Source organism: Plectrocnemia conspersa, unplaced genomic scaffold (assembly GCF_051122295.1).
Source record: "Plectrocnemia conspersa isolate PC_06_02 unplaced genomic scaffold, ASM5112229v1 ptg000001l, whole genome shotgun sequence".
In the NCBI taxonomy this organism is placed as follows: domain Eukaryota; kingdom Metazoa; phylum Arthropoda; class Insecta; order Trichoptera; family Polycentropodidae; genus Plectrocnemia; species Plectrocnemia conspersa.
Window position 1 is genome coordinate 19,289,688 of NW_028277165.1, and position 27,900 is coordinate 19,317,587.

At 30.5% G+C, this 27,900-nt stretch overlaps 1 protein-coding gene across 1 annotated transcript; it reads right to left on the reverse strand.

Moving 5' to 3' along the window:
• Positions 1–866: 866 nt before the first annotated feature.
• On the reverse strand, positions 867–27,083 carry LOC148239107 (uncharacterized). Its single transcript, XM_088190972.1, has 3 exons — positions 26,602–27,083; positions 8,697–8,805; positions 867–1,942 (listed from the first exon to the last, which is right to left on the reverse strand). Exons 1-3 carry the CDS (start codon positions 26,917–26,919, stop codon positions 894–896), a joined length of 1,476 nt encoding a protein of 491 aa, XP_088047098.1. The 5' UTR covers positions 26,920–27,083; the 3' UTR covers positions 867–893.
• Positions 27,084–27,900: the final 817 nt, after the last annotated feature.

Below are 27,900 nucleotides of genomic sequence, written 5' to 3' on the forward strand. Positions count from 1 at the left end.
TCCACTTTTTAAAATGCAAACTTTGTTTAGATTGGTATTTAATTAGTAATTAATTAATTATATCCATTTTCAAATATACCTGTTGCTCGGTGTGGGGTAACACCAGTAATACTGTTTTTTTCTAAATTATAAGTCATTGAAAACAAAGCTATAAATATAATATACATTTTTATAATAATCATAAAAAAATTGCATATTAGCCTTCAAATGCCAAAAATTAAAGAACAAAGTCATTTTATACCAGACTATATTATAAAATTATATCGCAAAACCACACTAACCCATTAATTTTGTGTATTGGTGACTACGATAAAAACAAACTTAATTTTGAATATAAGCACAAAATTCCAAAGCACGTATTGTTTTAGAGGCTAAATCCCACATATCAATAATTCCAGTTCTTTAATGAAATGTACCCAAATTATCATTTTATTTTTCTTTCGCTTAAATTATAAAATATTTTTTTTATTTTTTTTCCTTAATTTTTCCTGTGTATACGTGTAATATATATTGACATCTTATTGTGTGTAGTTATACTTATGTATATTATTGTATACAGTAAATAAATTTTGTATTGGTTATTTCACATTTATTCTCATGCATGTAATTTTATTTTTCAAAACATAATTTTTGCATAATGTAAATTAATTATACGTCACTCATTAGATAACAAGTAACATTTACATGAGAAAATTTGTTTATTCATAACATTCGTGCAGATATTCAAAAGCAAAACCGCATTGTCGAAGATCTGTGTGTAGTACGTTGACTTATGAGGTCAATGATTGCCATTGAAAATATATGCAAATGATCTATTTATATATATTATGTTGGATAGGAAAAGGATTAAAGCAAAAACAAGTATATCTAAATATAATTAATTTATTTTCTGACTAGATTGTATCAAGGACTTTGTTAACGTTAGTTATCAAATGGTTGGCGAGGCGAAGGAGGGTCTCGTCCTTCACCGTGCTGGTAGTGTACTGATGGCAATCGACCAACGCCGGTCTGCACGCTGCTTTGTAGTGATGGAGAAGCGCCATTTCGACGGGCACTGCCCTCGCGCGCTCTGCCCCCGCCAGGGCACTAAGGGCGTAGTGGTTGAACACGGTCAGAGCTCTGGAGGTCGACACGAAGCTCTTGCTGTACTGCGGCACGGGACTTACGAGGGAGGAGCGCCACAAGTGCCTCAAGGTGTGAGGCGTCCGTTCATCTTGATAGATTCGCTCTTCTGAAAACGCATCAAAGAAGAACGCGTTGCTAACCGCCAAAGAGGCCGCTCCTGGTGCTTTATTCTCGATTCGATACAGCCTGGTCAACAGCCTGGACCAAGACTCTTCCTCCCTGGGCACGATCACTTCGTCCACGTCCAGCGGCACTACATATCGAGACGTCTTCAAATTTCTGTATAAACAGTCGTTATACGCCAATAGGTGATCCCTTCTTCTCTGCCAGAGCGAATCGGCAGTTTGTCTAGGCGCCGCTCTCATATTAACTAAACCACTTTCACTATAATATCTCAACACTCTTTGTACTAATTTTGGCACTTGAGCCACATACACGTCCACTTTTTCAGCACCCAATAACTTCAACAGCTCAAACCACTCGATTAGTCTATCTGAGATGTCGTGATAGAATCTCATGTCTTTTACGCACACAGTAAAGTTTCTTTCATATTCTTTAATAGCCTCAGTTTCTACTGCCAACACGTTTGAAGCTTTTTCACACGGCGAAGCTGAGATTGAAACGTGAAATCGGCTCTTTTTTGGTTCGTTCAAGGGACACGATATTAAGAGAGGCGTCACGGCGTCTTTGGTTCCAGGATCCCATTCTTTCCACCAAATGGAAGTGATTGTCGCTTCTATAGCTTGCGGTTTCTTTGTGATTTGATCGTCGTTCCAAGTTTGACAGTATAATGGACCCAGCTCTTCTGCAGGAGTTCCTGTGAACAATAGACAAATATTTTTAAATTTCTTCACAATATTTTTTTATAATATGATCATAATTTTATTTAAGTAATATATAAAAAAATGCGAATAGAAAATGGGGTTCAATCAGCAAACTAATTATTATTAAAGTCACGTTTTTTAAAATAAATTTAATCACGGAATTTGATACAAACAAGCTTAAATTAATTACTAAAAGAACGAAAGTAACTACACATGAAAATTAGGTATTTCATCGCGAGTATGAAACCGGTGAAAGACTTCTTCGTAACTAATTGGTGAAATGACTATAAATTAAGGGCAAATAATTTTTAATAAAATCATAACTAATAACTTACAAAAACAACTTATTTCAATATTAAGCGAAGAGACAATTTTAATATAAAAATAATTCTAATTAGTAAATACAATAAATCGCTGAGCGTACTTTTTAGAACTTTATCCCTTTAGAACAACATACGTGTTTGAATCAGAGTTTTGTACCATAAATAAAACGAAAATGAGACAGCGTAAATGTAAATGTAAATCTTTCTTTGCATTAATTCTGAATTTAAATCAATTTCTTTTAAAATTAAATTAAATTTATTTAATTTAATTAATAAAATTAAAAACAAAATTACATTTTAGAAAATTAAAAATGTTTTCATGTTTACAAATGATGGACCTTTAAAATAAATTGGGATCCAAATGTGATTCGAACCTAGGACTTTCAGGTATTAGTCATCGACTCATACCATTGGTCTGTCGTGCCGATTACTATATATAATATGACAACAATGCTTGATGAGCTTTTAAAGCTTATGCAAAGTCAGGGTTCATAATAATACAAAAATAATGATATTACTAATGGAAAATATTTAAAATAAACATCACCTACATACTTTAATTTTAATCGTAAATTAACTTGTATTGTAAAACCAACACTATTCCAAATTACTTTTTGCCCTTATACATCTTTATGATTATAATATTTTATTACCATTAATAACTTTTGCATTTCATGCTAGCATATTGGAATTCCATTCATTAATGACCGCCTTTCGACTCGAACCACGAGCTTTCGGCACGCGGTTGAGTTTACAGCGAAAGCTCGTTCAGCATGCTGTTTGATCTCAGGCACGTTCTCACGATGGATTATCATAATAATTGTCGATGACAAATGCATCTGCAGCACATGCTGGTATATTATCCGACAAAGAGCGGGCGTGGGCGTCCTTTGCAGCATCGCCGTTGCATTATTCATTCAGAACCGTTCAAAGCGCCGACGTTATGTATGCACTTCATATATGATTCATTTTGCTCTTGATCCGATTTGAATTCATTCTAATTTATGATCTCATAAGAATGTGGGAAGACGTTCAAATCGAATTGGACGTCCCGAGTAAAATTTAATTGCTTGCTGCTAATTAATTTCAATTACTAACGGATCGTTAGTCGGATTGAAAATATATGATACCTCTAGTGTTTTATTGTCGTTGTTCTCTATTGCGTAAAAAATCCTCGTGGGCGATTTCCGACGCAGTTTATTATATACTACAGCGTGACTAATGCCATTATAAAAACCATTATGGTGCGTGAATTATAAAAAAATATTATAATACATTACATATAAACATAATAAAATATAGGCTTTAGAATCTATAAAATATATGACATACTAAAAATTGCACTTGATTTACTTTTATTTATGCAGCTAAATGAGTAAATGAAATCTTCAAGACAATCTCAATATAAAATTAATAATTACTCAATATAAAATTAAAATTAATAATTATTTTTTTCTAATTCATATACAGATTCATAAAGACAAATCTTTCGGGTTTTAAGACCAAATGTGACTTTGCAACCAAAATAGACGCCGGAAAAGCTGGTAATAGTTTATTTTTATTAAACACAATTTACCACATAGAAATCGTGTCGAGTTGTGTTTCATGAAAATGGTGTCCTCTAGAGAATTTAGACGATTTGCTGATCTCTCTCGTCTGTAGGATTGCTTAGAGTTTGCTGTCTGAGCTCATCTCGTTTCGAATCGTCTCTAATCCTTACATCTAAAATCGGTTGATTGTCTCCCTGTGTCAAAGTGTCACATCTTTTAGTCTTGATTTGAGACGAATTGCAGATGCGAATGATGGTTGCCCAATTGTATCGCTTAATTATTCAACCAGTGAAATATGTTAATGCCTTGATGACAATAGCGATTTTCACGCATGATAGATGCATTGTTTATCGGGCATTCTTTACGCATAAAATGATGCATACGAGTGGTTATTGTACTAGCAGATAGATGGTATGTGAAAACTCCAATAATTACGTAATTGTAGTATTGAGTATTATCATATTGTTGTTAAGCTTTTAACAAAACGAGTTGCGTATTTCCTTTCCATAATATTTTAAAGAGCATCGATTAAATGATCTCATATTTAACGGTGCAGCTGGTTGGACATCCAACATAGCAATATTTATTTTTCCTCCTGAAGTTATCTGTATAAAAAATGTACACGAACAAATGTCAAATCATATGTATAGCAAGAACATGCCATCTATTTATTTGACTACATTTTTGCTTTTAATAGTTATACATATTTCCGCATTGGATTATCAAATATATATATTTCTCATTTCCGACACTAATGACAATTAATGTATTTGTGGCATGTGCTTTTCGTAAATAATAAATATATATTCATTAAAAAATATGTTTTTAAAAATATTGTTTGTAATACAAACACTTTATTTAATGTTTTAAAATTTATGTGTTAAAAAATCAACACATCAAAATCAAAAGAAGCAATAAAAATAGATTTCTTTTATAAATATACAAGCGGCCCTCGACTTTCGGACGTTCGACTTTCGCACAATTCGCTATTTTAACAAAAAAAAATTAAATAAAATATAAACACGAGTGAGAAACGGAAAAACTTGTGTTGATACTAACAAAAATAAATCAAGGACTCATAAACTTCACACGATTCAAGACAAAGATGGAAATTATTAGACGTTCTGATAGCGGTGAAGCTTTTGCTTCAATCGGACGTTCGTATGATACAAACAGGTCTACGATATGTTCAATTTTGCAAAATAAAAATATAATTAAGAAATACGTTCAAAATTAGTATATGATATGTTTCCAATAAAACACAGCAAAAAAGATATGTTTCCAATAAAACACAGCTTTAAAGATATGTTTCCAATAAAACACAGCAAAAAAAAACATGGATGAAATGGAAAATCTTTGTCATCGTGGATCGATGACCAACATCAAAAATATGTCCCTCTGAGTATTTCAATTATTCAAGCAAAAGCTCTTAGTTTGCACAAAGATTAAAAGGATAGATTAAAAAAAGATTTTAACACGGTTTTTCAAACAAGTAACGGTTGATTTTATAATTTTAAAATGAGGTATTCCTTTCATAATATTAAACTTACTGGAGAATCGGTTGTTGCGGATAAAGATGCTGCAAAAGAATTTGTTTCCTAATTATCCAAAATTATTGAAGATGGAGAATATTCCTCTAGCCAAATATTTAATATAGATGAGACAGGTTTATTTTGGAAAACTCTTTAGCAATGAAAAATATTAATGAAGTCTTCACGCACCTTGACACATTTTAAAATATTATGGAAGATTGTGATCCCAATGGAGAACGCATATCTCAAGTGCGTAGGGCGATCAATAAAAACATAGCATGTTATAAAATACTATATGAAGAAAAGAAAAAGAATAGTGGAAAACAGTTAACTCTTGATAACTTTTCAAAGGAAACACCCGAAAATCCTACTTAAACGTGTCTCTTAAACGCCTCTTAAACATCTTATATTTACTTGATAAATAAATATTTTAAAATACACAATTTCAATTTTTTTTACTTCCCTCGACTTTCGTACATTCAACATTCGCACACATTTTCAGGAACTAATTTTGTGCGAGAGTCAAAGGCCGCCTGTAGTCTCGTGAAACATAAATTTATGTTTTATATTTGAATATACATTATACAATCTTGTTGTTTTATTTTTTGAAAAAGGTTTTATATTTTAAAAATATTTGTAAAAATGTGCTATTTGCTCAAAAATCATATACTATGATTTGTAATACATTTTAAACTCAGTTCAATTTGAAATTCCTTTTAAAAAAAATATACTATAATATAGATAAATATTCTGTAATTTGCTTCATATAAATTGATTTAAAGTGAAAAAAAATATACATAAATATTTTGATAGTACAGAATGACTATGACTATATAGGGGCGGGTTTTTAATGAGCTAGTGTTTCCTCATGTAAAATTTTACATTTAAGAACTTTAAGCACAATAAGTAAAAAAATGTAATTTGCTGCACAAAATATTGGTAGTCGAGAAATCTTTTAAAATCCTTAGTTGTAACGATGAAACTTAAATCAATATTTTTATTATTATTATTTACTTAATCGTAATAAAATAAAAATATATAAATATAAGAAGTTACATTTATACGTCCATTCAAAATTTAAGTTCTATTACTTTTAGTGAATTAAATATAATAGATATATATTATCTACATCACTATTGAAGCAAGCGATAGTTGCCCATCAATGTGGGTTCCACCGTCACGAACCTCTTTTCTCGATTCTAAAATACAGGTCGATGTAGATACCAACTTTAAAAAGATTTGTAATAAAAAATATTTTTTTTATTATTGATGAATAAGGAGGAAAATAATAATACATTTAAAATATAAGTGTTTTTTTATATTTGTGGCCAAAAATTGTATAATATTTTAAATAAACATATATATTAGCGATGCTTTTGTAAATACTTGTTTATATGTTATATTTCAACTGATGGTCCTGTCAACTTGTCTGTTTCTCGTGCAAGACAAGAGAGTAAAAGCTCGATCTTGGATGTTATGTTAATTTATACAATTTTTTATACTAGACTTTTGACGCGTCAATTATTTCTATCGCTGCGGGGTACAGTATCAAAAAATATGTAAATATTAAATAAAAAAAGGTAATGCTTATAACTGCGCGTTGATATCACCCAAAAAGAGATCAACGAGCGGTAAAGCGCGTAACATTTTACTATACAATATATTTAGTATGCTACACGTTACAGTTCCAATTGTTCAACAAATGATGTTTTTCCATTCTGGGAAAGCTTTCTAAAAGCTACATACATTGTATTATCGTATTTACATGTATGGCCGCTTAGATCTCGAGCGTGGCTCACGCCTCCGACCTTCGTTGAATATTCTCCTCTATGGGATGCTGTTAATTAAAATGTGCAAATATGGTCATGCTGAGTCGTCGTCCGCGTCGTTTTCGCCACTCTTATCTCGGCGACATATTGCCTTTTGCTTATTGAAACGGCAAGCAAAATAAAAACGCACACATTGGCGTAACAATCGCGGCTAGATCGCGTCCGATAATCTAATGCACTCAAGGCTTTAAATTCAATCGAGATTACAGGATAACGAAGCCCGAGGTATCCTATGTGCAAATGTTGATTGGAATATATGAAAGTAATACGGCCATTATGCGAGACTGTATAAGGTTGGGGCAGTGTTTATTCTGGTCGGTGCCCATATCGCTGTCACGTCGATCTGTTTAAAGAGCACGAGTTGCCCACGAGATTGACCCAGACGTGTCGGATGCAGTAGCGGTGGATGTCGGTTTAATATAAGCAATGGGATTCTGGACGTTGGGAGGATTTTTGAACGTTTCATGTGGTTTATCTGTGTCGTGTTGATTTAAGGCGTGGGTCGGATTGCATGTCGTGCATTGGGAAAGTACACAGAAATAGTAGGAGTGGTGTAAGTTTAAAATAGTAATGTGTATATTGTTGCGGTGGATGTGTAAGCGTACAACTTAAATTGGTAAATATAAATAAAACATAAATTTTCCCTAGAGAACCATAAATATTAACTTACATAAACAAATCGAAAATAGAAAATTACTTCTGCGGTAAATTGAGATTAATTAGACAGATTTATTTTGTTATGTTTTAATTTAATATAAATATAGTATCGATGGCATAGTTTTATAAGAGAAAACAATAACCAAAAAGTTGCTGCGTGGTAAAAGATTAATTTTATATATAATAATAGAAGGATGGGCCATAAAAATAATACTTGTAGCATAAGATATTGCAAAAAAATATACATCGTTAATGGCGGCATTAACCGATAGTCGTAAACCTCTTAATAACCTCTTATTATATAAATGATAATCTCTTTCTTTAATAATAATATTTTATTTATCAAATAGAATTGATTCTAAGATTGTGATAGTGCCATATAATGCATGTCTTAGTACCATATATGAGTTTCTTAATAGACCTTGTCACCTTAATTTATTGAAAGAAAATAAAAACCACATCGATAAATTTACCCATCGCGTGCCTCCCTTGAGAGGCATCCCGCTTATTCGTTTCGCGCACCAGCAAGGAAACACACCTAAGGAATGCTCCAATATAGGCTCGAGAGAAATAAATCGCCGTCGTTGGCTAGCTGCGCATAAAGCAGCTCAGAATTGATATGTTCGTGTCTAAAAAAGGATATGATAATTGGTGACACGCGAGACTCGAGAGATGCGTCAGAGCATCTTGAGATTAAAAAATATATATATACTACTAGAGTGGCGGCAACAAAAAAAGTGCTACGTGAATAAGTCCGGAATTGCCTATTCAATTTTCGACGCGGATCATTAGGCGGCCTGAGGGTCATTAGCTGGGTAATTAGTTTCTTTTGTACGTACGTAAAAATCATATTTACCATTTGTGACTGCCAAGATCCTCAGATACGGATGATTGGGCATGCGATCGTCGTAATAGCCCGAGTACACGGACACCCCGCCGGCGGACACTTCTTGCCACGATCCTTCCTGCGAAAAGCAAAAAAATCAACACCATTAAACGTAATGTATATCATTAAATAATTTGAAGGTGATTCCGTGTGTGAATATTCATTTGGACGCAGCCATAAGTCAGTTAGACTATTTGTACAATATTGTATTTGAAAAAAATACAATAGCTACACATAACTCGTTTCCCATGAAAAATCGTAAGCCAGATTAGGGGTGAAATAATATTTAAATGCTCTTAAAATAAAGCAACTTGTTTAATTACACGATTAGTATATATGCACATGCTTTTATAATTTAAAATTATCCCCGTTTTCTCCCTAATATTAAGTAGTATTTAATCATATCCCATAATATAACAATATCACATTTCACATCACAAACATAAATTATATTTTATTGTGTAATTTTCCTGGTACTAACATTTCTCTGAAAATGTATTTTATTAAAAAAATGCAAATACACCCAAATGTCTGACATAATTCTCTGGTGGTACAGAATTTTAATTATGCAAATTAAATGAAACATCTTTAATATGCCGACTGATTCCAATTTACTTCCACTAATCTAATTTTCATTTACTCTAATACACATCTTATTTAAAAATAAGAATTTGTGTAATAATAGAGTCAATAGTTTGAACTGCAGTAGTAATGAGGTATTGTAAATATAATGATTAGGATATTGCATTTTATTAGCACGGAACCAAAGATTAAAAAAATATGATTAAATATGTAAATTATAAATTACATTATTTATGATGAATAAATTATATTTTTCAGGTATAATTAAGATATAAAAAAAATGTGTATAAATTAAAAAATATTAAATATTTCTTAACCCATGAACCTTCAACAAAATACATATTTAAGTATATTACTTTATCTATTAAGGTATGTATATTTAGCCCATAATAATGACATTATTTCGTTCAACGGATTGATACATTAGAGAAGAGGCCATTAGCTAAAGCGTGACAAATTTGAAATTGCCGCTTTAACGGATAACTATCGACTTCCGGACGTTGACAGTGTTGCTAGTCGAAAAAAGCGTGTCCAATAGGCACGACGACTCAATCACGATTCCATTAGTTGTCGCAAGACTAATTAAGAAATTCCTTCTCTAGATCCTATAATTACATCTATAGAACTAATGAAAAATAATCGATCGACTGTAATATTTTATTATATAAATTTAATAATAAAAAATACCGCTTTTCCAGTTATTTTTTTTATATATATAAAGGATCTAAAACCTTTTCTTACATGAAAAAAATAGTACATATTAAATATGTCACTTTTTTGTACCAACGTTACATAAAATAAATAAAAATTATTGAATATCATCAATATATTTGCATATTTAATAAATTAAATTGTCAAGTGTATGTGATATATCTGATTTTAATTCTAGATGTCATACACACATATAAACATAGACTTATATGATTGATATTTTTCACTAGTTAAGTGTTTCTCAACCTCTGAGGCCCAGCAAAAGTAGTAAAAGAATCAGCCATAAATAAAAACCAATGTAGATAGAATTTTCTTTAATAAATCTAATGTTATAATTATTTTTTTGTTAGTGCTACATTTGCTGCTACTTCTTTGTAATCAAAATGTATATACTGTTTCTGAAAGACAAAGCGCTTCATTCAATTTCTCGCTTTGGTTTTTATTACTGATATAACTGGAAAAGTATTTTCACATAAATATGTAGTCGAAAAATCGACTAGCAATTTTAAAGCTGTATCAATCAGAGAATTATAATTATTATTTAAAAAAAAAAACGTTGGGTGCAGATGTGCCACATTTTTGGGAACTTTAAAATTTGATTGATATAAAACGAAATAAAATTAATTTATATACTCCAAAAAGGTTAGTCTACCATTGTTTATTTATTTTTGATTTCTATTTTTTGTAATAGTTGCATTAAATTAACAAAACATACAGTTGTAGACACTGGCTCATATTGACCAAGAGGAACATATGCAAAATGTCGAAATGCAATGGAATTCCACAAACAATGTATGAAAAATGTGGTGTGGTCTTATGTTTTAATAAAAAGAAAAATTGCTTTAAGAATTTCTACTTGTAAATATTTTTGTATATTTTTATTTTTAATATATTTTGTTCGCGTTCTGCATAATGCTGCATATTTACAACAAGCATTTTTTATAAATATAATCCACAAATAAGCCTTAATTTTTTTTTGCCGTCATTTTCAGACTAATTTTAGTATAAAAATATATATATTTTTTAATTTGGAAAAATCATGCATTTAAATTTATTTGCGTTTTTTGTAATATATAATTATAATTTTTTAATGTATGTAATAAAAATTGAATTCAAATTGAATCAATAAAAGGGCGCAAAAACAATTATCACGTCTCAGAAGTCAAAAATTCACGTCAAAAGCAATAAAACCGTATCGATGCCGTTGCAGTGGGAACGCTCGGTAACGAGCGTTTCCACTGTCTTTAAGATTTTATTTTCCGTGGCAATTTAATATTGGTAGGTTCGGTATATTTATACTAATTTTATATACTTTCCGTTAGTTTTGCAACAGGCACGATATTTTATTATATTTTATTTGCTAATAAAATCTGTGATCCAAAAATCCAAATCGTATATGAAATCCGTGCGTTGAGGCACGAAGCTACCCACTATCTTTAAATATGAAAAAAATGTTATGAAATCGTTTAATTTTATTTAGTCGCAACTCACACAAAGCAATAAAGAATCATCACGCTATTCTTCCTTCACAATGACAAGATCGTGATGTGGCAGAGGAAAAGAACAGATTTGCGAGCAAATCGTGAGATCAGACACATACGATTTGGTACAGCCGACAGCGTTTTCACAGGCCAATTTCGGCCGTACACGGGGCAATAAAATAATTTTTCTTAACACTCAACGGTCGACAACAATATCGCGAAATATACCCCAAAGTGGTAATTAGAGGTTGTTACCATCGCTCTGTGTCCAATTACGACTTTTTTCTGTCGGGATTAGCGCCCGCGCTCATTATTCACGAATTATCTACGATCTGCTACAACTGCCTGTACATATAAGAGGAGGAGCAGTTAATTTATTATAATATGCTCGCAACCTAAATAATAATAATAAAACAATAATGTATAAAAAATGGGTAGTAATTTTAATTAATTTTAATTTGCGCAAAATACGTCGAGTTTTACGAGCTGATAATATTTTTTCCACCCGCTGTTTGATTAATCGTCCGACTCTACCTGCCTTGATGATATTATGTCTTAATAATGTGTTGCCTGCTTTGAGAAATTGACTGTTCTACAAATTATATTTTATTAATTTTAATTTATTAGCCATTTCAATTCAACGATCCTTAATTATTTTTTTTATATTCATTGAAATGAAAATTAATAATGACTTATAATTAATTATTATCAATTTGGATTTTTTTTAAAGAACAAATACATTTCTAAAAAAATAATTAACTACAGATAAGCACAAATAGCTGGTACCGGTCAAGGACACAATATTATTATAAGTATCATTCCAGGCGTAACGATATATGAATATATTGCTGTTTCTTAACAGGAAGCAATAAAAACTTACGCAATAAATTTTAGTTATACATATACACACGTTTTTGCGTGTTTCTTGTTGATAAACATTTTCGCCACAATTTGATTTATCTTTAGCTTTTCGCGTTGATAACATTATGTCTTAATGGTGTTTCATGTGTTGAAAAATTGTCTTGGCCGAAACTCGTAATCGGCGTTGGCGTGAAAATTATGGCTTCATCGCGATAATTGCGCTCGGGCTCTGCTCTGTCTTGAGTAATTTGCACTGAACATCGTATCAAGTGTGCGATTTAATGTGCATGGTTTTACTTTCTTGTTGATGGCGTTTCATCTTCGTGGCGTGTACAACAAATTGGAAACGTTTCACTTTTGCTGCTCTTCGCGCGTCTTCTCTGCATCGTTTACTTGTTGTTTCGAGCGAGGCCGGCTGCATCTACTTGTTCGGCAGATGAATATTTATGTGAACTGTTAACGTCAAAGTGATCGGTTACGCTCTGTACGACCAAAAAGGTGCGCTGGGAAGAAAAAATTAAGACTTAGCACGGGTGTCAGGTTTTCGACTTTGCGTGCGTTTATATCACTCGAACACGCGAACTTTCAGGTTTGGGATTATAAACTATTAATGTATATTTTGCAATCAGAGGTGTAAGTATTTATCGTTTATATATACATTAACCAAATGAACATATTTAAATAAAAAAAATATTCATTTGTTGTCAAAAAAATATTTTAAATTACTTGCTAGTTTCAGATGTGGCATTCATATGTATTATTTTTGACGAACTAAAATTAAATAGTACTGAATATAATATATTATGATACAAAGTACATAAATTCATTTTCTGTGTACAAGTTGTAGTACTGTATGTTATCGACCATCCGAGTGGATGCAAGCTAGATATTCGAAAACCGAGTATGGACCCTAAGCTATCGACTTGTAAGTTTACTGCCCGTCGTGAGTAAAATTTACGAAACGATCAATTAAAATAAAGTTATAGAACATACTAGTTTTACATAATATCTTGCCCGATATGCTTTCATTCCGTCACGGATCAATTACATAGAATTATAAAGTATATCTAAAATGACTATATGAACAGTGTTTTTATAGAATACTAAAGCTTTAGGCATATTTTATATAAATTAACTAAATTTTCTAGTAGTTATAATTGAATTAAAAAAGTTTTTTAAACGAGTAGATTAAATTTTTTCCAAAGGTTTAATTTTAGGTTCCTTACTATTCACAATTTTTACAAATGATTTCCTAAATAAGTCTCACAAAAATGATTAAGGACGGAAGAGCGTAGTCTGTAACGTCTCAGATAGTCTCCAATTCGAGTAATCGAGTACTCGATACTCGAGTATTTTTGTCTATTTTTCAAGTACTTGATAATCGAGTATTTTGAAAATTACTCGATTAATACTCGAAATTAAAAAATTTTGAAATATTTCAGAAACAAAAATAACTTTAACTCGGTCCGGTAAAGGTTAACGTCTTGCTTTTATTTGGCGTTTATGCCCGAAGTCCCGAGTTAGAGCGGTTACTATCAGGTATAATTTTTTCATAGTTCCATAGTTGCATAGTTCCGGTCGTCGGCTATGTTAGTGGGTACGACGGAGAAATTTCTTTTGTGTTTTCTGTTCGACAGTCCCGACTTATCTAATTTATGGCAATGAACAATATGAAATATCAACAAAAAAAATTTTAGGTTTTATGACTAAGCAGTTGTAGCGTAAAGTGTTGTCAATTGTTTATACTGATCTCTCAGCTTAAAATATAAATCAAAACAATTGTGTATTTTAAAGGCATTTAAAGTAAAGTCAGTTCTTTGCGAACCGTTTAGCTCTAGAGTGAAAGGGATTCACCCAAATACATCTTCGAAGGATATAGGTTTAAATTCTTCGCATTAATCAGAAGGAGTAGAATATTATATATTGTTAAGAAAAAAATCTATTCAAGAAGAATTACAAAATGTTATTTTGTCAATAGTCGAAGGAAATAAGAGAAAAGCAGAGAAGGGAATGAAAGAAGAGAACATAAAAAGAGAGTTCAAAAAATTTTATATCTATAAAAAGCGAACAGATATAAATTAGAAGCCTTATCCAACGCGTTAATGACAATAAGACCAACATCAACAGCAACGGAAAGGGTTTTTTTTTATAACGGGAATAATAAAACCAAAGGTTAGCAGTAATATTAAATTCGAGACACTTTTTGCATTATTGTTTTTAAAAAGTATGTTCGTGAAGTTAAAATAATTGTAAAAATTAACATACTAAGTATTTTATTTATTTATTTATATGTGCACGAATTTGAATAATAGCTATTTTGGTACATTTGGTAAATACTCGAAAGTACTCGAGTACTCGAGTATTTTAAAATTTTAATATTCGATACTCGAGTAGTTGATGGTTCGAGTAATTGGAGACTCTAGTCTCAGACTATCTAGCGAGTTCGAGCCCCGACAGCGGTTCTCGAATTTTATTTATAAAAATGCGCTATTATTAAAAAAACCGGCCCCCAGCTGCAGTGACATCTATTAATTATAAATTGTATAGCACATAATAATTTATAATACATAATATAGATGTCACCGATTCCCAGACTCTCAGACCGGTGATTTATACTTGCAAGTATTAATTTCCCCGTTGTAACGCATTGAGCTAAGCCTGTCAGATGATTACAAAGGAATATTTAATAAAAAGAAAAAAATATCACCACTTTATTCCTGAAACTGTCATTTTATGTTCTTATAAAAATCCGTATAGAGCAGTAGATAGACTTTAAAAGAGAAGTATTAAAAAATTGTTCGACAAATGGTTAGTCACTGCAAATCCTACTAAAAGCGCCTCATCAGTGATGTTTTCTCGTAGAAATAAAAAAGCTTGTGCTATTGATAAATAAGTAAAAAATAAAATGTAAAAAACAATTTTCTAAACTCGAAAGCTACGGTAAAATTTTAAATATACTAAAAATTCTAAAAACTAGAACAACTATACCCTCTCGTTTGTGGCAATAGTAAATTAAATATCAAAAACATATTACTTATCTTTAAATCTATAATAAGACCTGCATTTCGATCGCTTTCACGGTTTGAGAATACATAATTAATACTCGTAAAACTTCAATCACAATTAAACGAAATTACAATTCATAAATATTAAATTAATATATTAAAAGGAAAGCTATGGTCTTAAATCTGTTTAGTTTTATTATTTATTTTTATCTTATATCTCCATAGTGAATTTATTTATTTGCACACAATAAACCTATTTTATAAGTCAATTACTTCTTAATAGCCTGAAGAGTATAACTCTAGTGCCGATGATTAATCCGCGTCCAATTATTATTGTAAAATCTAAACTGTTTTACAATTATATATTTTTTAAAAATCAGTAAAAATGAGAATTTTCGTTTCTCGATAAATGAAATATTCGTCTAATATCCATAGATCATTAAACGAAAGGTAAAACTATTTTTTTTTATTAAACTCCAATTTAAATATATACTGTTAAGTTAGTAATGATGTTAATTTTATAAGATTGATATTTTTTTAATGCCATATAATGTACAAAGTTATAATGCATAATATTCGAAAGAAAATAAACGAGTCATGACGTTACATTACATTAAACTTTGAGTGAATCTGATTTGGTAAACAACTTAAATAAAAACTACTTATTGCATAAAAATGTCTATTTCTAAATATTTTAAAGTTCACTTTTTATTCAATAAATTGTAATACATGTCCATATAATATTATACATATAAATTATTATATATTAGATATCAACGCGAGTGTTTTATTTTATTATATTTTACCATTGTAGAAAATTGCCGCCTCATAATAAATATTTTATAACACTGCTCTAAATTGAGTTATTAACTTAAATTCAAGCATTTAATAGCGTAATTGAGGTCGATACCGAAGTCATATTATGATGTGGAATTTAATAACATACTATTACGCGCAGTTAAACATTTGCAATCATTATTTATAAGGATGTTATCAATACCATAATGCGTCAATTAGTACTATTAATGCATGCGGTAAAATAATAATGTAAGATCAGATAAAACGGATTCGGAAAATCAGATAAATATAAATCATGCATAAACTTTGTAATATCACTGACATTATCTCAAGGTCTTCAGAATAAATCAAAAAATAAATATTTATAATCGATTACGATAAAAATATATACTAGAGCTGTTTGCAGATCATCGCAAACTTACGAGGTGATGATACTGATTATGTCCTAAATTACACAGCGATCGCGAGATCGAATCCGGATAACGATCAAAAGCTCTCGCCGCCAGGGCGTCACAATTGAACTTTTTTTCGCCGATAGTATGTTGAGTCATTATTATCGATGGTTGTTTTGATCGAGACGTGTGGCATTGTTGAAATTCAAAGACTTCATAATTCGCCTCTCGAGATGGTAGATCGTTTAGTGGATAAGATCGTTATCTAGGAGGCGAACGAAAGTTCAGCTGGCCGTTGGGTATTATCATCACAACATCGATTATTCGACTAATTGAGTTATTTGTTACGAGATGCTCGTGGCATACATATTACATGCATGCTTAGGTATATTATATATGAGTAACTATAATCCATACAAAGTGAAAGTTAATTTATTCATGAACATCATTAACAGAGTCTATTGAAATGCATAATCTCCTGAGCACATTTAAATACACTATTGGCAGGCCTACCAAGAGAGGGGGCGGGGGAGATACGACAAATTCCATGGGCCTGTTCTCTTAGATATATTTATAAAAAAAAACTAAAACTTGACATCAAATAACAAATACGAATTAAACTAGTCGTACTTTTGCCTTTTTTATACATACTAAAATAAATAAAATGAGTGGAACATTGCCTTCAAAAGCGCCCACTTTCCAGAGAGTACTTTCACAATAAGCATTATTAATCAAAAGAACAGAGTGTATTTTTTTGATTCGGCTCCGTTTGTGTCAAAATTTGTTTGCAAATTATTGTTCATTTTATTGCTTTCTGAACCTTATAAAATATTACACTTAATTGGGAGGAAATATCCAACGAATAACAGTAAATTTAGATATTAGATCTGAATTTTCAGATCGAAGTATCAATAACATCACCAGCTGAACTATATAAATTTAATATTCTTATAGATTGTATTATCGGTAATTTGACAACTAGATTTAATGCAGCAAATGAAATAAATAATGCATTTAGTTTCATGTGGTTATTTTGCGACTTGAATGATGATAAGATCTGGAAAAGGCAAAAAAACTACGAAATGAATATAACGATGATCTTAGTGAGCTGTTATCTGAAGAAATATTACATTAAAAATTAATATGTGATGCAAATACACATACAGTTGCTGAATAAAATAAATCAACAATGGTTATTGGTTTAAGATTATTTTGTACAATGTCAGGGACATCATTTGGGGGAGGGGCATGTGGTGAAATTTGCCTCCCCTTGATTTTGGACAGAAAATTGTATGTCATTCAAGGAAATGCTATGAATTTTTAGGAGATCGAAATATTAAAAAAAAAACTACTGACTCACCTACTTTCGCCCCCACCTTAAATAAAGGTGAAATGCTGTCCCTGATTCTAAACCAGAAATTCTGGAATTATCCATCAAAGAAAATCTAAAAATCTACCCCAAAAATATTTTTTCACCGGTAGATACATACGTATTTACCAGTGAAAATGTAATTCATTCCATTTTCACGCTAGATAACCGAGCGTTTCCACTGCATGATTTTATTACTTTTGACGTGGATTCTAAACAAGGACCCCCTTGAATTGGCCAAAAAAATGCATGTCATTTAATAAAATACTATGAAATAAATAATAATAATAAAAAATACTGTCTATTGTTTAATGCTATTTAATATAAATTAATGAAAGGGAGGAAAAAAGCATCAACTGAATATTTTATTAGGTGCTTTAATTATTATTTTATTAATAAATTTAGAGACCAGTCTAAAAAAATATTTAACAATAACATTAATAGAAATTAAATATATATGGTTTAATTTGCAAAATTAGGTTGCAGCACTAAATGAAGTAAAATTGGATTAAAGGCTAAGCAGCATATAAGTCAATAAGATTAAGAATAGACTCAACAAAATGTGATTTTAATATTTCATAATATTATTTCTTAAAATATAAAATAACACCGAAAGTCGATTCTAAAAAAAACTTTTTGTGTTTATGTGTAAATAGACTGATAAGCTGAAACTATAAAAAATACATCATTTGTATTTCAAAATACATCGCTTACCGAAATCGTTTATATTACAATCTTGGAAGCAATGATACTCCTCATTTTCGTAATTGCTTAAAAGCAAAATCGGTCGAGGCCCTCAAATTATTTTATCGCTTGAATCCGGCACAATTTTGACCTTGATTGTGACTAGCGAGATTTTCAAAACCCAAAAAAATATTTAATGGTCAATTATGTATATTATTCTCCCGATAGTAATTTTTAATTACTATAAATGCTTATACACTTATTATATATTTGATATATGTAGATATTTTATTTATTTATATGTGATATAATGATTAAGTATTGATTAATGGATTGTTTATTATAGCAAAGAAATTAAACGCATTAAAATATTATTACAATTATAATTGGATATTGGAGATGGGATCAAAGCACCTAAAAACTTGTCCCGCATCACGTAATTCCGGTTATAGGCGAGATAAATCTTATTGAGATTATTTACAAGATCTACGACTGCGAGTGCTTTAATTACGCGCACTTATTAAGATCGGCTCGGATACACTTCATTCGCAGGATGCACAGGAAATTTACTCAAGAAGATCAAAGGGTCCAATTGGTTCCGAGAAGCCCTTCTGGGTAACGAAATTTCCTCACTTTTTTGTCGGCGTACTAAATAATAGGTTTGATATCGCTCCATTAGTGCACGGAGAATTAAATTCTCAGTCGTTTTGCGTTGAAGATGGACACGGCCCGAGTCGTTAACAGCTATTTTTATGTTAGGTAATTGATGCCGATCGTAGTTGGGTTTTGTTTTTATTCCAATTTTTCAAGGTACAATATTGACTTCTCGTATGTGTTACGGCGTAACTATGGGCATGTTTAAATATGTGAGAATTACACGAAATCGCAATTTTGCCAATGGAAAACACACATGGAGGCCATGGGTAAAACATACATGGAGATGATGTGTGCAGAACGTGATTGAAAATTAAAACATAACGAGTCTTGAGCGTATAATATTATATAATATACCATAATGAGAGCTTAAATCCAATCTACTGAAGAATGTTCAGACAAAATTAATATTATACATATGGTATATATAGCAAATAGTTAATTATTTGAAGAACCCTAACTGAAAATAAAAAAATATAAGACATCATGTCAGTAATTTTATTTAATTTCCTTAACCGATCAATAGTTCAAATAAATTGTCAGTAACTATATTATATAGAATTTTGACTAATTGTTTATATCATAAAAGAGATCAAAAATGTGTTAGATATAAAATCGACTATCAAATATGTATGTAAGTATAAATGTAATGAAATAATAAATTGTCGCTATCACATTTTATATTAACTAATTAAACATGGACTATTGGATATGGATATTTCTGACCTTTTATTTTTAAGTTTCTATCCATTTATTAAACTAAAATTAACAATTTAAATTGTTTACATGTAAAATAATGACAATTTTTCAATCTCATTGAAACTATTATAAAAAAGTCTGCTATTGTTTATATAATAAGGAGGATAAGACCTACAGGAGGATCTCAACTCTATATGGAAATGGGCTTGCTATAACCAATTGCCTTTCAGTGTAAAGAAATGTCACACAATTTCATTTTCAAGGTCATTAACGCCGGCAAAATATTCATACCATCTAGGCGGATATTTTCTGGAAAGGTTTTCTTCAACTAAGGATTTAGGAGTGACTTTCGAAGAACGTTGGAAATTTAGCCAGCACATTGCAGAGACTCGGCAAATCCTTAAAAATGCTCGGTTTTATCTTGAGAAATGCGCGTTACTTCAGGAATACTTTAGTATTGCGCACTCTTTATGATACTCTAGTCCGCAGCATACTAGAAACTAACTCCATCATTTGGATCCCAGGCGTAATGAATCAATGTAATGAATTGAAGCTGGAAAAAGTACAACGTAAATTTCTTCGATATTTATACTTGAAGGAATAAGGGTATTATCCGTTCTTGTTTCCCAGTGATTTTATTTTGGGAGCCCTGGGATACGTTTCTTTGTCGACTCGCAGAAGTGTTTATGTAATTAAACACTTCTGGAAATTGCTCAAGGGCATCGTAGACAATCCTTCAGTGCTCGAGCAGCTTCAAATGTGGGCTCCTGAAGGTGGTTATAGTTCTCGGTCGCGTCCACTATTCTTGCCTGTAAAGTCTAGAACTGGAGCACTTGCCAACTCTTCTCTGGCCAAGGCTATTCATCTGCTCAATTCTGTCCATAGAAATATAGACATTTTTTCTTGCACATATGGAGTTTTGGTTCAGTTCGTATGGGACAATGCACACCTGTTGAGGTGATTTGTGTCTGTTGTTTTGTCTTGTTTATATTTGTATGTATTATGATGTATTTGTACTTTTGACTATCGTGACGCATTGGGTTTGCCTGTCAGGTCACGATGGTTATAATTTTAATAAATAAATAAATAATATAATTCACAGAAAAAATAAATTAATATATATTATCATTATTTTTAAATAAGCACAATCGTAATATCCAGCAATTACAACAAAAAATTGCACAATTCTTTATATATATAATCAAAAACTATTAAAGAGAAAAAATGTTTTGCTTTTTTAATCTCTTACTAAAAACTTAATTACATTTTAATGCTATTTTACTAGAACATATTGTGATATCTCATGCTTCCCTTCAAAATATTTACAAACTACGTTAATATCATTTAAAACGTTTTGCTTAGAGATTTTACATATGTCAAGAAGGGATGGGGGGAGAGAGGAGAAATTCCCGGGGCCTTTTCTCCTTGAGGGGCTTGACTCTGGAAAAAAATCATAGCAAGTTGTCGCACGCTAGAGAAACCAAATGTGAAGTCATTTAAGTAGGAAATTAAATAGTCCTTCTGCCGTTATTTATTCCAAAAAGCGATTTTTTTGCACTTTCTATACAGTTTTTTTGTCATAGATCCGTTCTATGACAAAAAAATATTGCACATACATATGTACTATATATAATATTGTACATATTAATTTATTGAGATATGTGAAGGAAGTGCCCACACTTAAATTGCTTGGACAATGATAAATGGTTTCACGACAAATTTATCTATAAGCGGTTCATATACACTTGATCAATTTTGTACAAGACTAAGAAATAATCCTAATACGATAGTACGCAACACTTTTTGCAAATGATTTTTTTATTCCCATATTTTATGTACAATGAGTGATCATTACGATTGAATATCATTTTTGCTCCATTATTATATTTCCAAAGTGCTATTTTTTACAAATTATATATATACTGGTATTCAACAGCGATCGTACATTATCGAAAAATATAAGGAAAAAAAACAATCCATATAGCTCGTGTGGGCAGACTTATATTGGCAAATGTGGGACGATTTTTTCAGTACAAATTGTAATCATCATTTATTCTATATTCGTGGGCTGGTTGAGAGAAAAATGATCTCATATGTGCACCTATAAAATCACAACGTTGGCCGTCGCTGACTTGTAATTTCGTCACGTCTCAATGAGCGAATAAGGCAGATGAGATCCTCGATCCTGTCATTATAGACGGCGCCGAAAATTATCATAATGTATAGATGTAATAGATTCACGTAGTAGCAGGAGACTATTCAACCTTGAAATATTTTTTTGTGATATATATGCAAAAAACAATACGATCACTTATTGATTAGTAAGCGTGACAAGCTAAAGTGTAACAAATTATGTATGAAATAAATAATAACTTATGATTCATTTTTAATATGTTAAAGACTATGATCTGTTTGATTTCAAAAACTCTTTGAGGCAATGAAAGCTCATGTGAGCTTTTTAAAAAATCGATTTATTTGATTGTTAAACTGTGACAATGACAAAGCAATTATTTAGTGCTGACGATTGATTTAATCATATGATTTACTTATAAAACACCCTATAGCTATGAAAATTCCCTGAAGAGATAACACTACGCCTTTGCGTTCCTTGACCATCTACTCTTACCAGGACAGTCCTCGGTCATCGGCCACACACGAAGGGTTCGTATGATAATGCCAGTGCGCTACTTATGCGCATGCGCAGAAATTGAAAGCAAACTACGTTATGGTATGTTCCATGGAACGGCGTACACGTATGTACATACAATGGCCTGTCCGCGTCGCGAGATTTATGCGAAATTCATTCTAATGTTCGGATCATTAGCCTTTGCGCAAGGGAAAGTTGCACATAATTCATGGGATTCCGATGGTATCTGCATTGGACGTTAGCTATGGGTATAAAAGCTTTGCAGGCTATACAATAACATGTGTCGATATATGCATCTATGTATGTACAAACAGACGATTTATCATGGGTACAATATGCATAAATAGCTGCGAATGTGGCGTGGGGCATAATCCAAAAATGAATATACGACTGCGTAAAATAATAATAATTTAATTTAAGAATATTTAATAAATATCTATTATTATTAATTAATTATACAGTACGTCAGTTTTGTACTTTTTGCAGCAAATATAATATGAGTAAAATTTTCTCATAACGTTGGAAAATATTAATTCAGTTATAGATTTAAGTGAAAAACTTATGTTTTCGGAATAAAATAATGTTTATTAATAATGTTTTCCTTTTTACCACTAGACACTTAAAAATAACCAAATTAATTTAGATCGATTTTTATAAATAAAAAAAAATATTGCATTAAAAAATCAATAAAATTTAGATTCAATTATTTAGCTTATAATGTATAACCTATTATTGTTAATTAGATTTGTAATACAAATATATTTAAGCGAATGAGATTTTTTGGAAATCTACTATCAAAGAAAGACCTTTTAGAAAAAAATATATAAGATAATTATATAAAATAAGAAACGAAAAACTTTAACTAAACAACTCTTAAATAATATTTGCAAAAATAATATTCTATCTATAGACTATAAAGTCGCAATAAATATCAGATTAAAATAGGATTTTACTTTAAAAATGTGTGTTTTATTGGAAAAAAATTATAGTGGATTATATAGATTATCGACTGCTGCAAAAGATCAAGAAGCGACCATTTGATTGATATTATTTTTCATAATTAATAAAATACATTAAATGTACGATTAATAAAAAAAATCCTAAGAAATTTGTGTTCCTTTTTAAATGTTCGGCAACTGAACTTGGATCGCCCTTTATATATGATATCCTGTAGCATTCATGAACAACGAATCGCAAAAATCTATCGAACAACTGAAGGACTACTCTCGATTCAGCCTAATTAATCCCCGCTACGGTATGAATCTATAAAAGGGCACAAAATAATAAATAAATTAATTAATAAATTCATAATCTTATGCTCTGAAAATATAATATATTGTCCAAATAATGAGTAGAATTAAAAACAGTATTTTAATTTATTTAAAGAAAATATGTACGTAAATGTAAAAGCAAATATTTTTAATTGAGAATCACACGTCTAAGTTTTGAGCGGTTGGCAAAGACTGGTCAAAAAATTGTTCGCAAAATCCATCGATCGATTAACAGATTTAACTATGAATTTCAGTAATTTGATAATTCCAGGTAAAATGATTAGAAATTAGAAGTGTTTTTTTTTTCTAATGAATTAAAATGCTGGAAATTGTATCATAAAATGGTTTCAATAAATATAAAGTATATAGGGCATGACATAGATGCACTTAAACTGCAATGGTAAAAGCATTTTGGGCATGACATAGTACATGCCTTTGAACTTCTAAAGGTTGAAAATATCTTTATATGTTTCGCGTTAACCCGTGCGTTGATACTTTTGAAGTGATATCAACGCACGGTTATTGATAATATTTGTTTATTACTAAGCTTTTAACATTTCATGATACAATAATGATACAAACTTAAATATATTAAACGTAAGTTCAATACGTAATATATTACATGAAACTGTTATATACACTCAACGTTCATATAAATACCAATACCAGTAAATAATTCCGCTTTATAGTCAATTCATTCAATACAATGGCACAAAAGTTCAAATAGATAAAATATGATACGGTTTATAGTTGTGATTTATAAACTACAGAAACACCTTTATTCGCATTTTATGATTATCGAAAGCGATTACTTGCTGAGTTGGCGTGTTTAGAGCCAATTTTTTACATCAATAAAATATACACGTAGGGTGTGCCGATGGCGTTATTAATTGTCTACGTAGTCGATTATTTATAGCCATTAAAGTCAAGAATGAAACTGCCTAAAGTCACGGATAACCACCGAAAGATGTTCGTTTAATATATTATTTTGCAAGTCTAAAAAACACGCGATTCTGTCTGGCGATAGTAATTTATTAAATATATATTGCAAAAAGGAAGTCGTCTTACTTGGGGGTCTTCCTAAAGTACAGTGATTAGAAAAAAAGCCAATTTGTATATCGATGATTCATTATTTTAATACTCGGTGTACCGTTTATTTGTAACATTGTCGCGTTAATGTTACTGCTAATCTAGCAACAAGTTTGTATTATATTAACTGGAGTGTTGCATTCCATCTCTTAACTTGTCGTTAATGCCACTTATAATGTTGTTATATGTCGCTTAGCGGTTCTTGATTTCACTTTAAAAAATGTCTAATATTATAAAATTACTTGCCTGCGATGCCGCGGTACAAATATAAAATTGTTGATATATAATTAGGAGCGAGAAATAAAACCATCCCACAGCTCTCACAAGGAAAATAATAATTATATATGCAAGCTCGAAGAAATGTTTATTTAACACAATAGAATATATAACTCTTAGATGGAAAAATCCATTTATGTAAATGTATTTATTTATTCAAGAAATGATTGATAAAATTAGCATCTGATTATTTATTGACTATTTTCAGTTCTATTTTATCGTCAATTTAAAATGCGTTGTATAATGTGTAAGCTAAATTAAGTGACATCATCGATAGAGCTTTTTATAGTATTACAAAAGAAGAACATCTATGACATAAAATAAATCAACTACTTAATTTAATATATAAGTAGCAACAATAAATTTAAATATTTAGAATATCGTAAAATGTTAATACCACTTTAATGTCAATAGTTTTAAGTGTTTTTTTTTTAATTATTTACACACAGACCCAATTTAAAATAGTTCTAGTGATCAAAAGTGCTTTTATATTTTTCGGCATTATAAAAGGTTAAGCGGTGATTTTTTTACTATCCGAAAAAATATTTATAATTTAAAAGCGATTTTATTGTAAAAATGAATGCCAAAAATATCAAATTGAATCATAATTTAAATTCTAAAATAATTAACTTACGATATATCAAGTTGCCTAAATGTACTTAATATTTTATAAGGCGATTAAAAACATTTATACAATCACTCTCTTATTTATTTATATTAGTATATTAGTACAAAACTAACTGTTTATTTATTCGTACAATATTATACTATACTCATTTTTCTAAATCATCTATATTTCTATATCTGAAGCAATGTATTTATCTATTTCCTAAAATACAGAATAAAAATAAAATGTTTGGATATCAGAAATTGCATAAAAAAATAAGCAATTATTCAAGAAAATCATTACGAATTTCAATAACTAAATACCTTGTTAAATGGAAAAATTAGCACAGAACGATAATAAATATGGCGCTTATTCTAATTGAGGGAACCATTGTCTTCAACACGTATGTATGTATATCTGCAAAACATGCCGACCAATGTTATACAGTGACAAAATTTTTAATAAAGAAATGTAATAAAAAATATTACTTTTAACTAAAAGGAATTTTTAGACCTTATTACATTTTTGAAATTTTTTATGCGACTATTTAGTATCTTTAACTATACTATTTTAAAGTTATTCGTTTTTAAAAATTATAGAACACATCCCTAATTTTTGTAAAAAAAAATATGAAACGCATCTACAACATAAAAAGATACTAGTGTATTAATATCTAGGGAGATTCATTATTTTAATTTATATTATTAAATCTATAAAGTATTGCTACATAAATTTAATAAAATTTATACCTGAACGCTATTTTGCGGTCTTACAATCGAATTCGGGCAGTAAACGGGGTACTTTCTGTCCATTTCCACTTGCTTTTCCGGCGAGTACGCCACGATGGTTTTCATGGCTGGCATTGCCATTTGTCTTATCACAGGACTCTTCATCGTAGGCTCGTATTCATTGCTCCAAAGCACTGTACTACCACTGTACATCTCCACTTTGAGCAGCATCATCACGCTGAACACGCACATGGTGCTGAAGAGAATCAGGATGTTCTCCATCCTGACGCACCTTGTGCCCGACGTGGGCCACTTGCGGTGGTGACCGTTCAGTTCCATATTCGGTATGAATATACAATTTCTTTCTACATATTAGTAAGCTCGTCGAAATCGAAAGTTCAAGTTAAGCGCCATTGTTGAACCGCGACCGAACAGCTCGAGAGCTAACGTTCAACTAGTGGTTCTGGCTCGTTGTCGGTCAAAGCACAACTCGGTAGTGAATCAGCTGTTCTGTCGTCGGTGTGTAATAATATTTAATGGAAGCAGGAAGTTCGACGATTGTAGGGATATATAGTCCAGTTAGTATGTCACCTCTATGTTACATCCTGATGGTTGATAAATATGCACATGATTAAGTACAGTAATCATTGAGTGGTTATTAATAAATTAAACTTATGATGACAGATTCTCTTTAAAAATATAAATAAATGAATCGATATCTTGATTTGAAAATTTCTTTTTGTTTGTTACTTATAAAACAAAAACAAAATTTTAAGGTAGATCTTAAGATTTCAATGTTAATAAAATTAATGCGAATGTTTCCAAAAGAAAACTAGCTAATTCCAAAATTACACCTAAATAAATATGTAATATCTTCTCATTTATTTATTTATTTTATTAATTTATTTAGCTTAATAGCTAATCTTTACATCTAACAAATTTAGTAAACATATATAAAAATATATAAAAAATACATAACAGAAAGAAAAAATATACAATAATAAAGACTTAATATTATAATATTTTATTTCTATATGTACGAAGGTGTTTTTTTATTCCATTTATAAAACCCGTTATATTTTTGCTGTTTCGGATTTCTCTTGGAAGACTATTATATAAATTAAAACCTCCGTACATAATTCCCCTAGCCGTACTCGTTTTCTTATACTTAATTATCTTTAAATTTTCTCTATTTCTAGTATTATATTTATGTACATCTTTATTTCTTATTAAATACTTATTAAAATAGTGTGGTAACATATTATTTTCTAATTTATATATAAATACTAAAACATTCATACTCAATATTTCTTGAACATT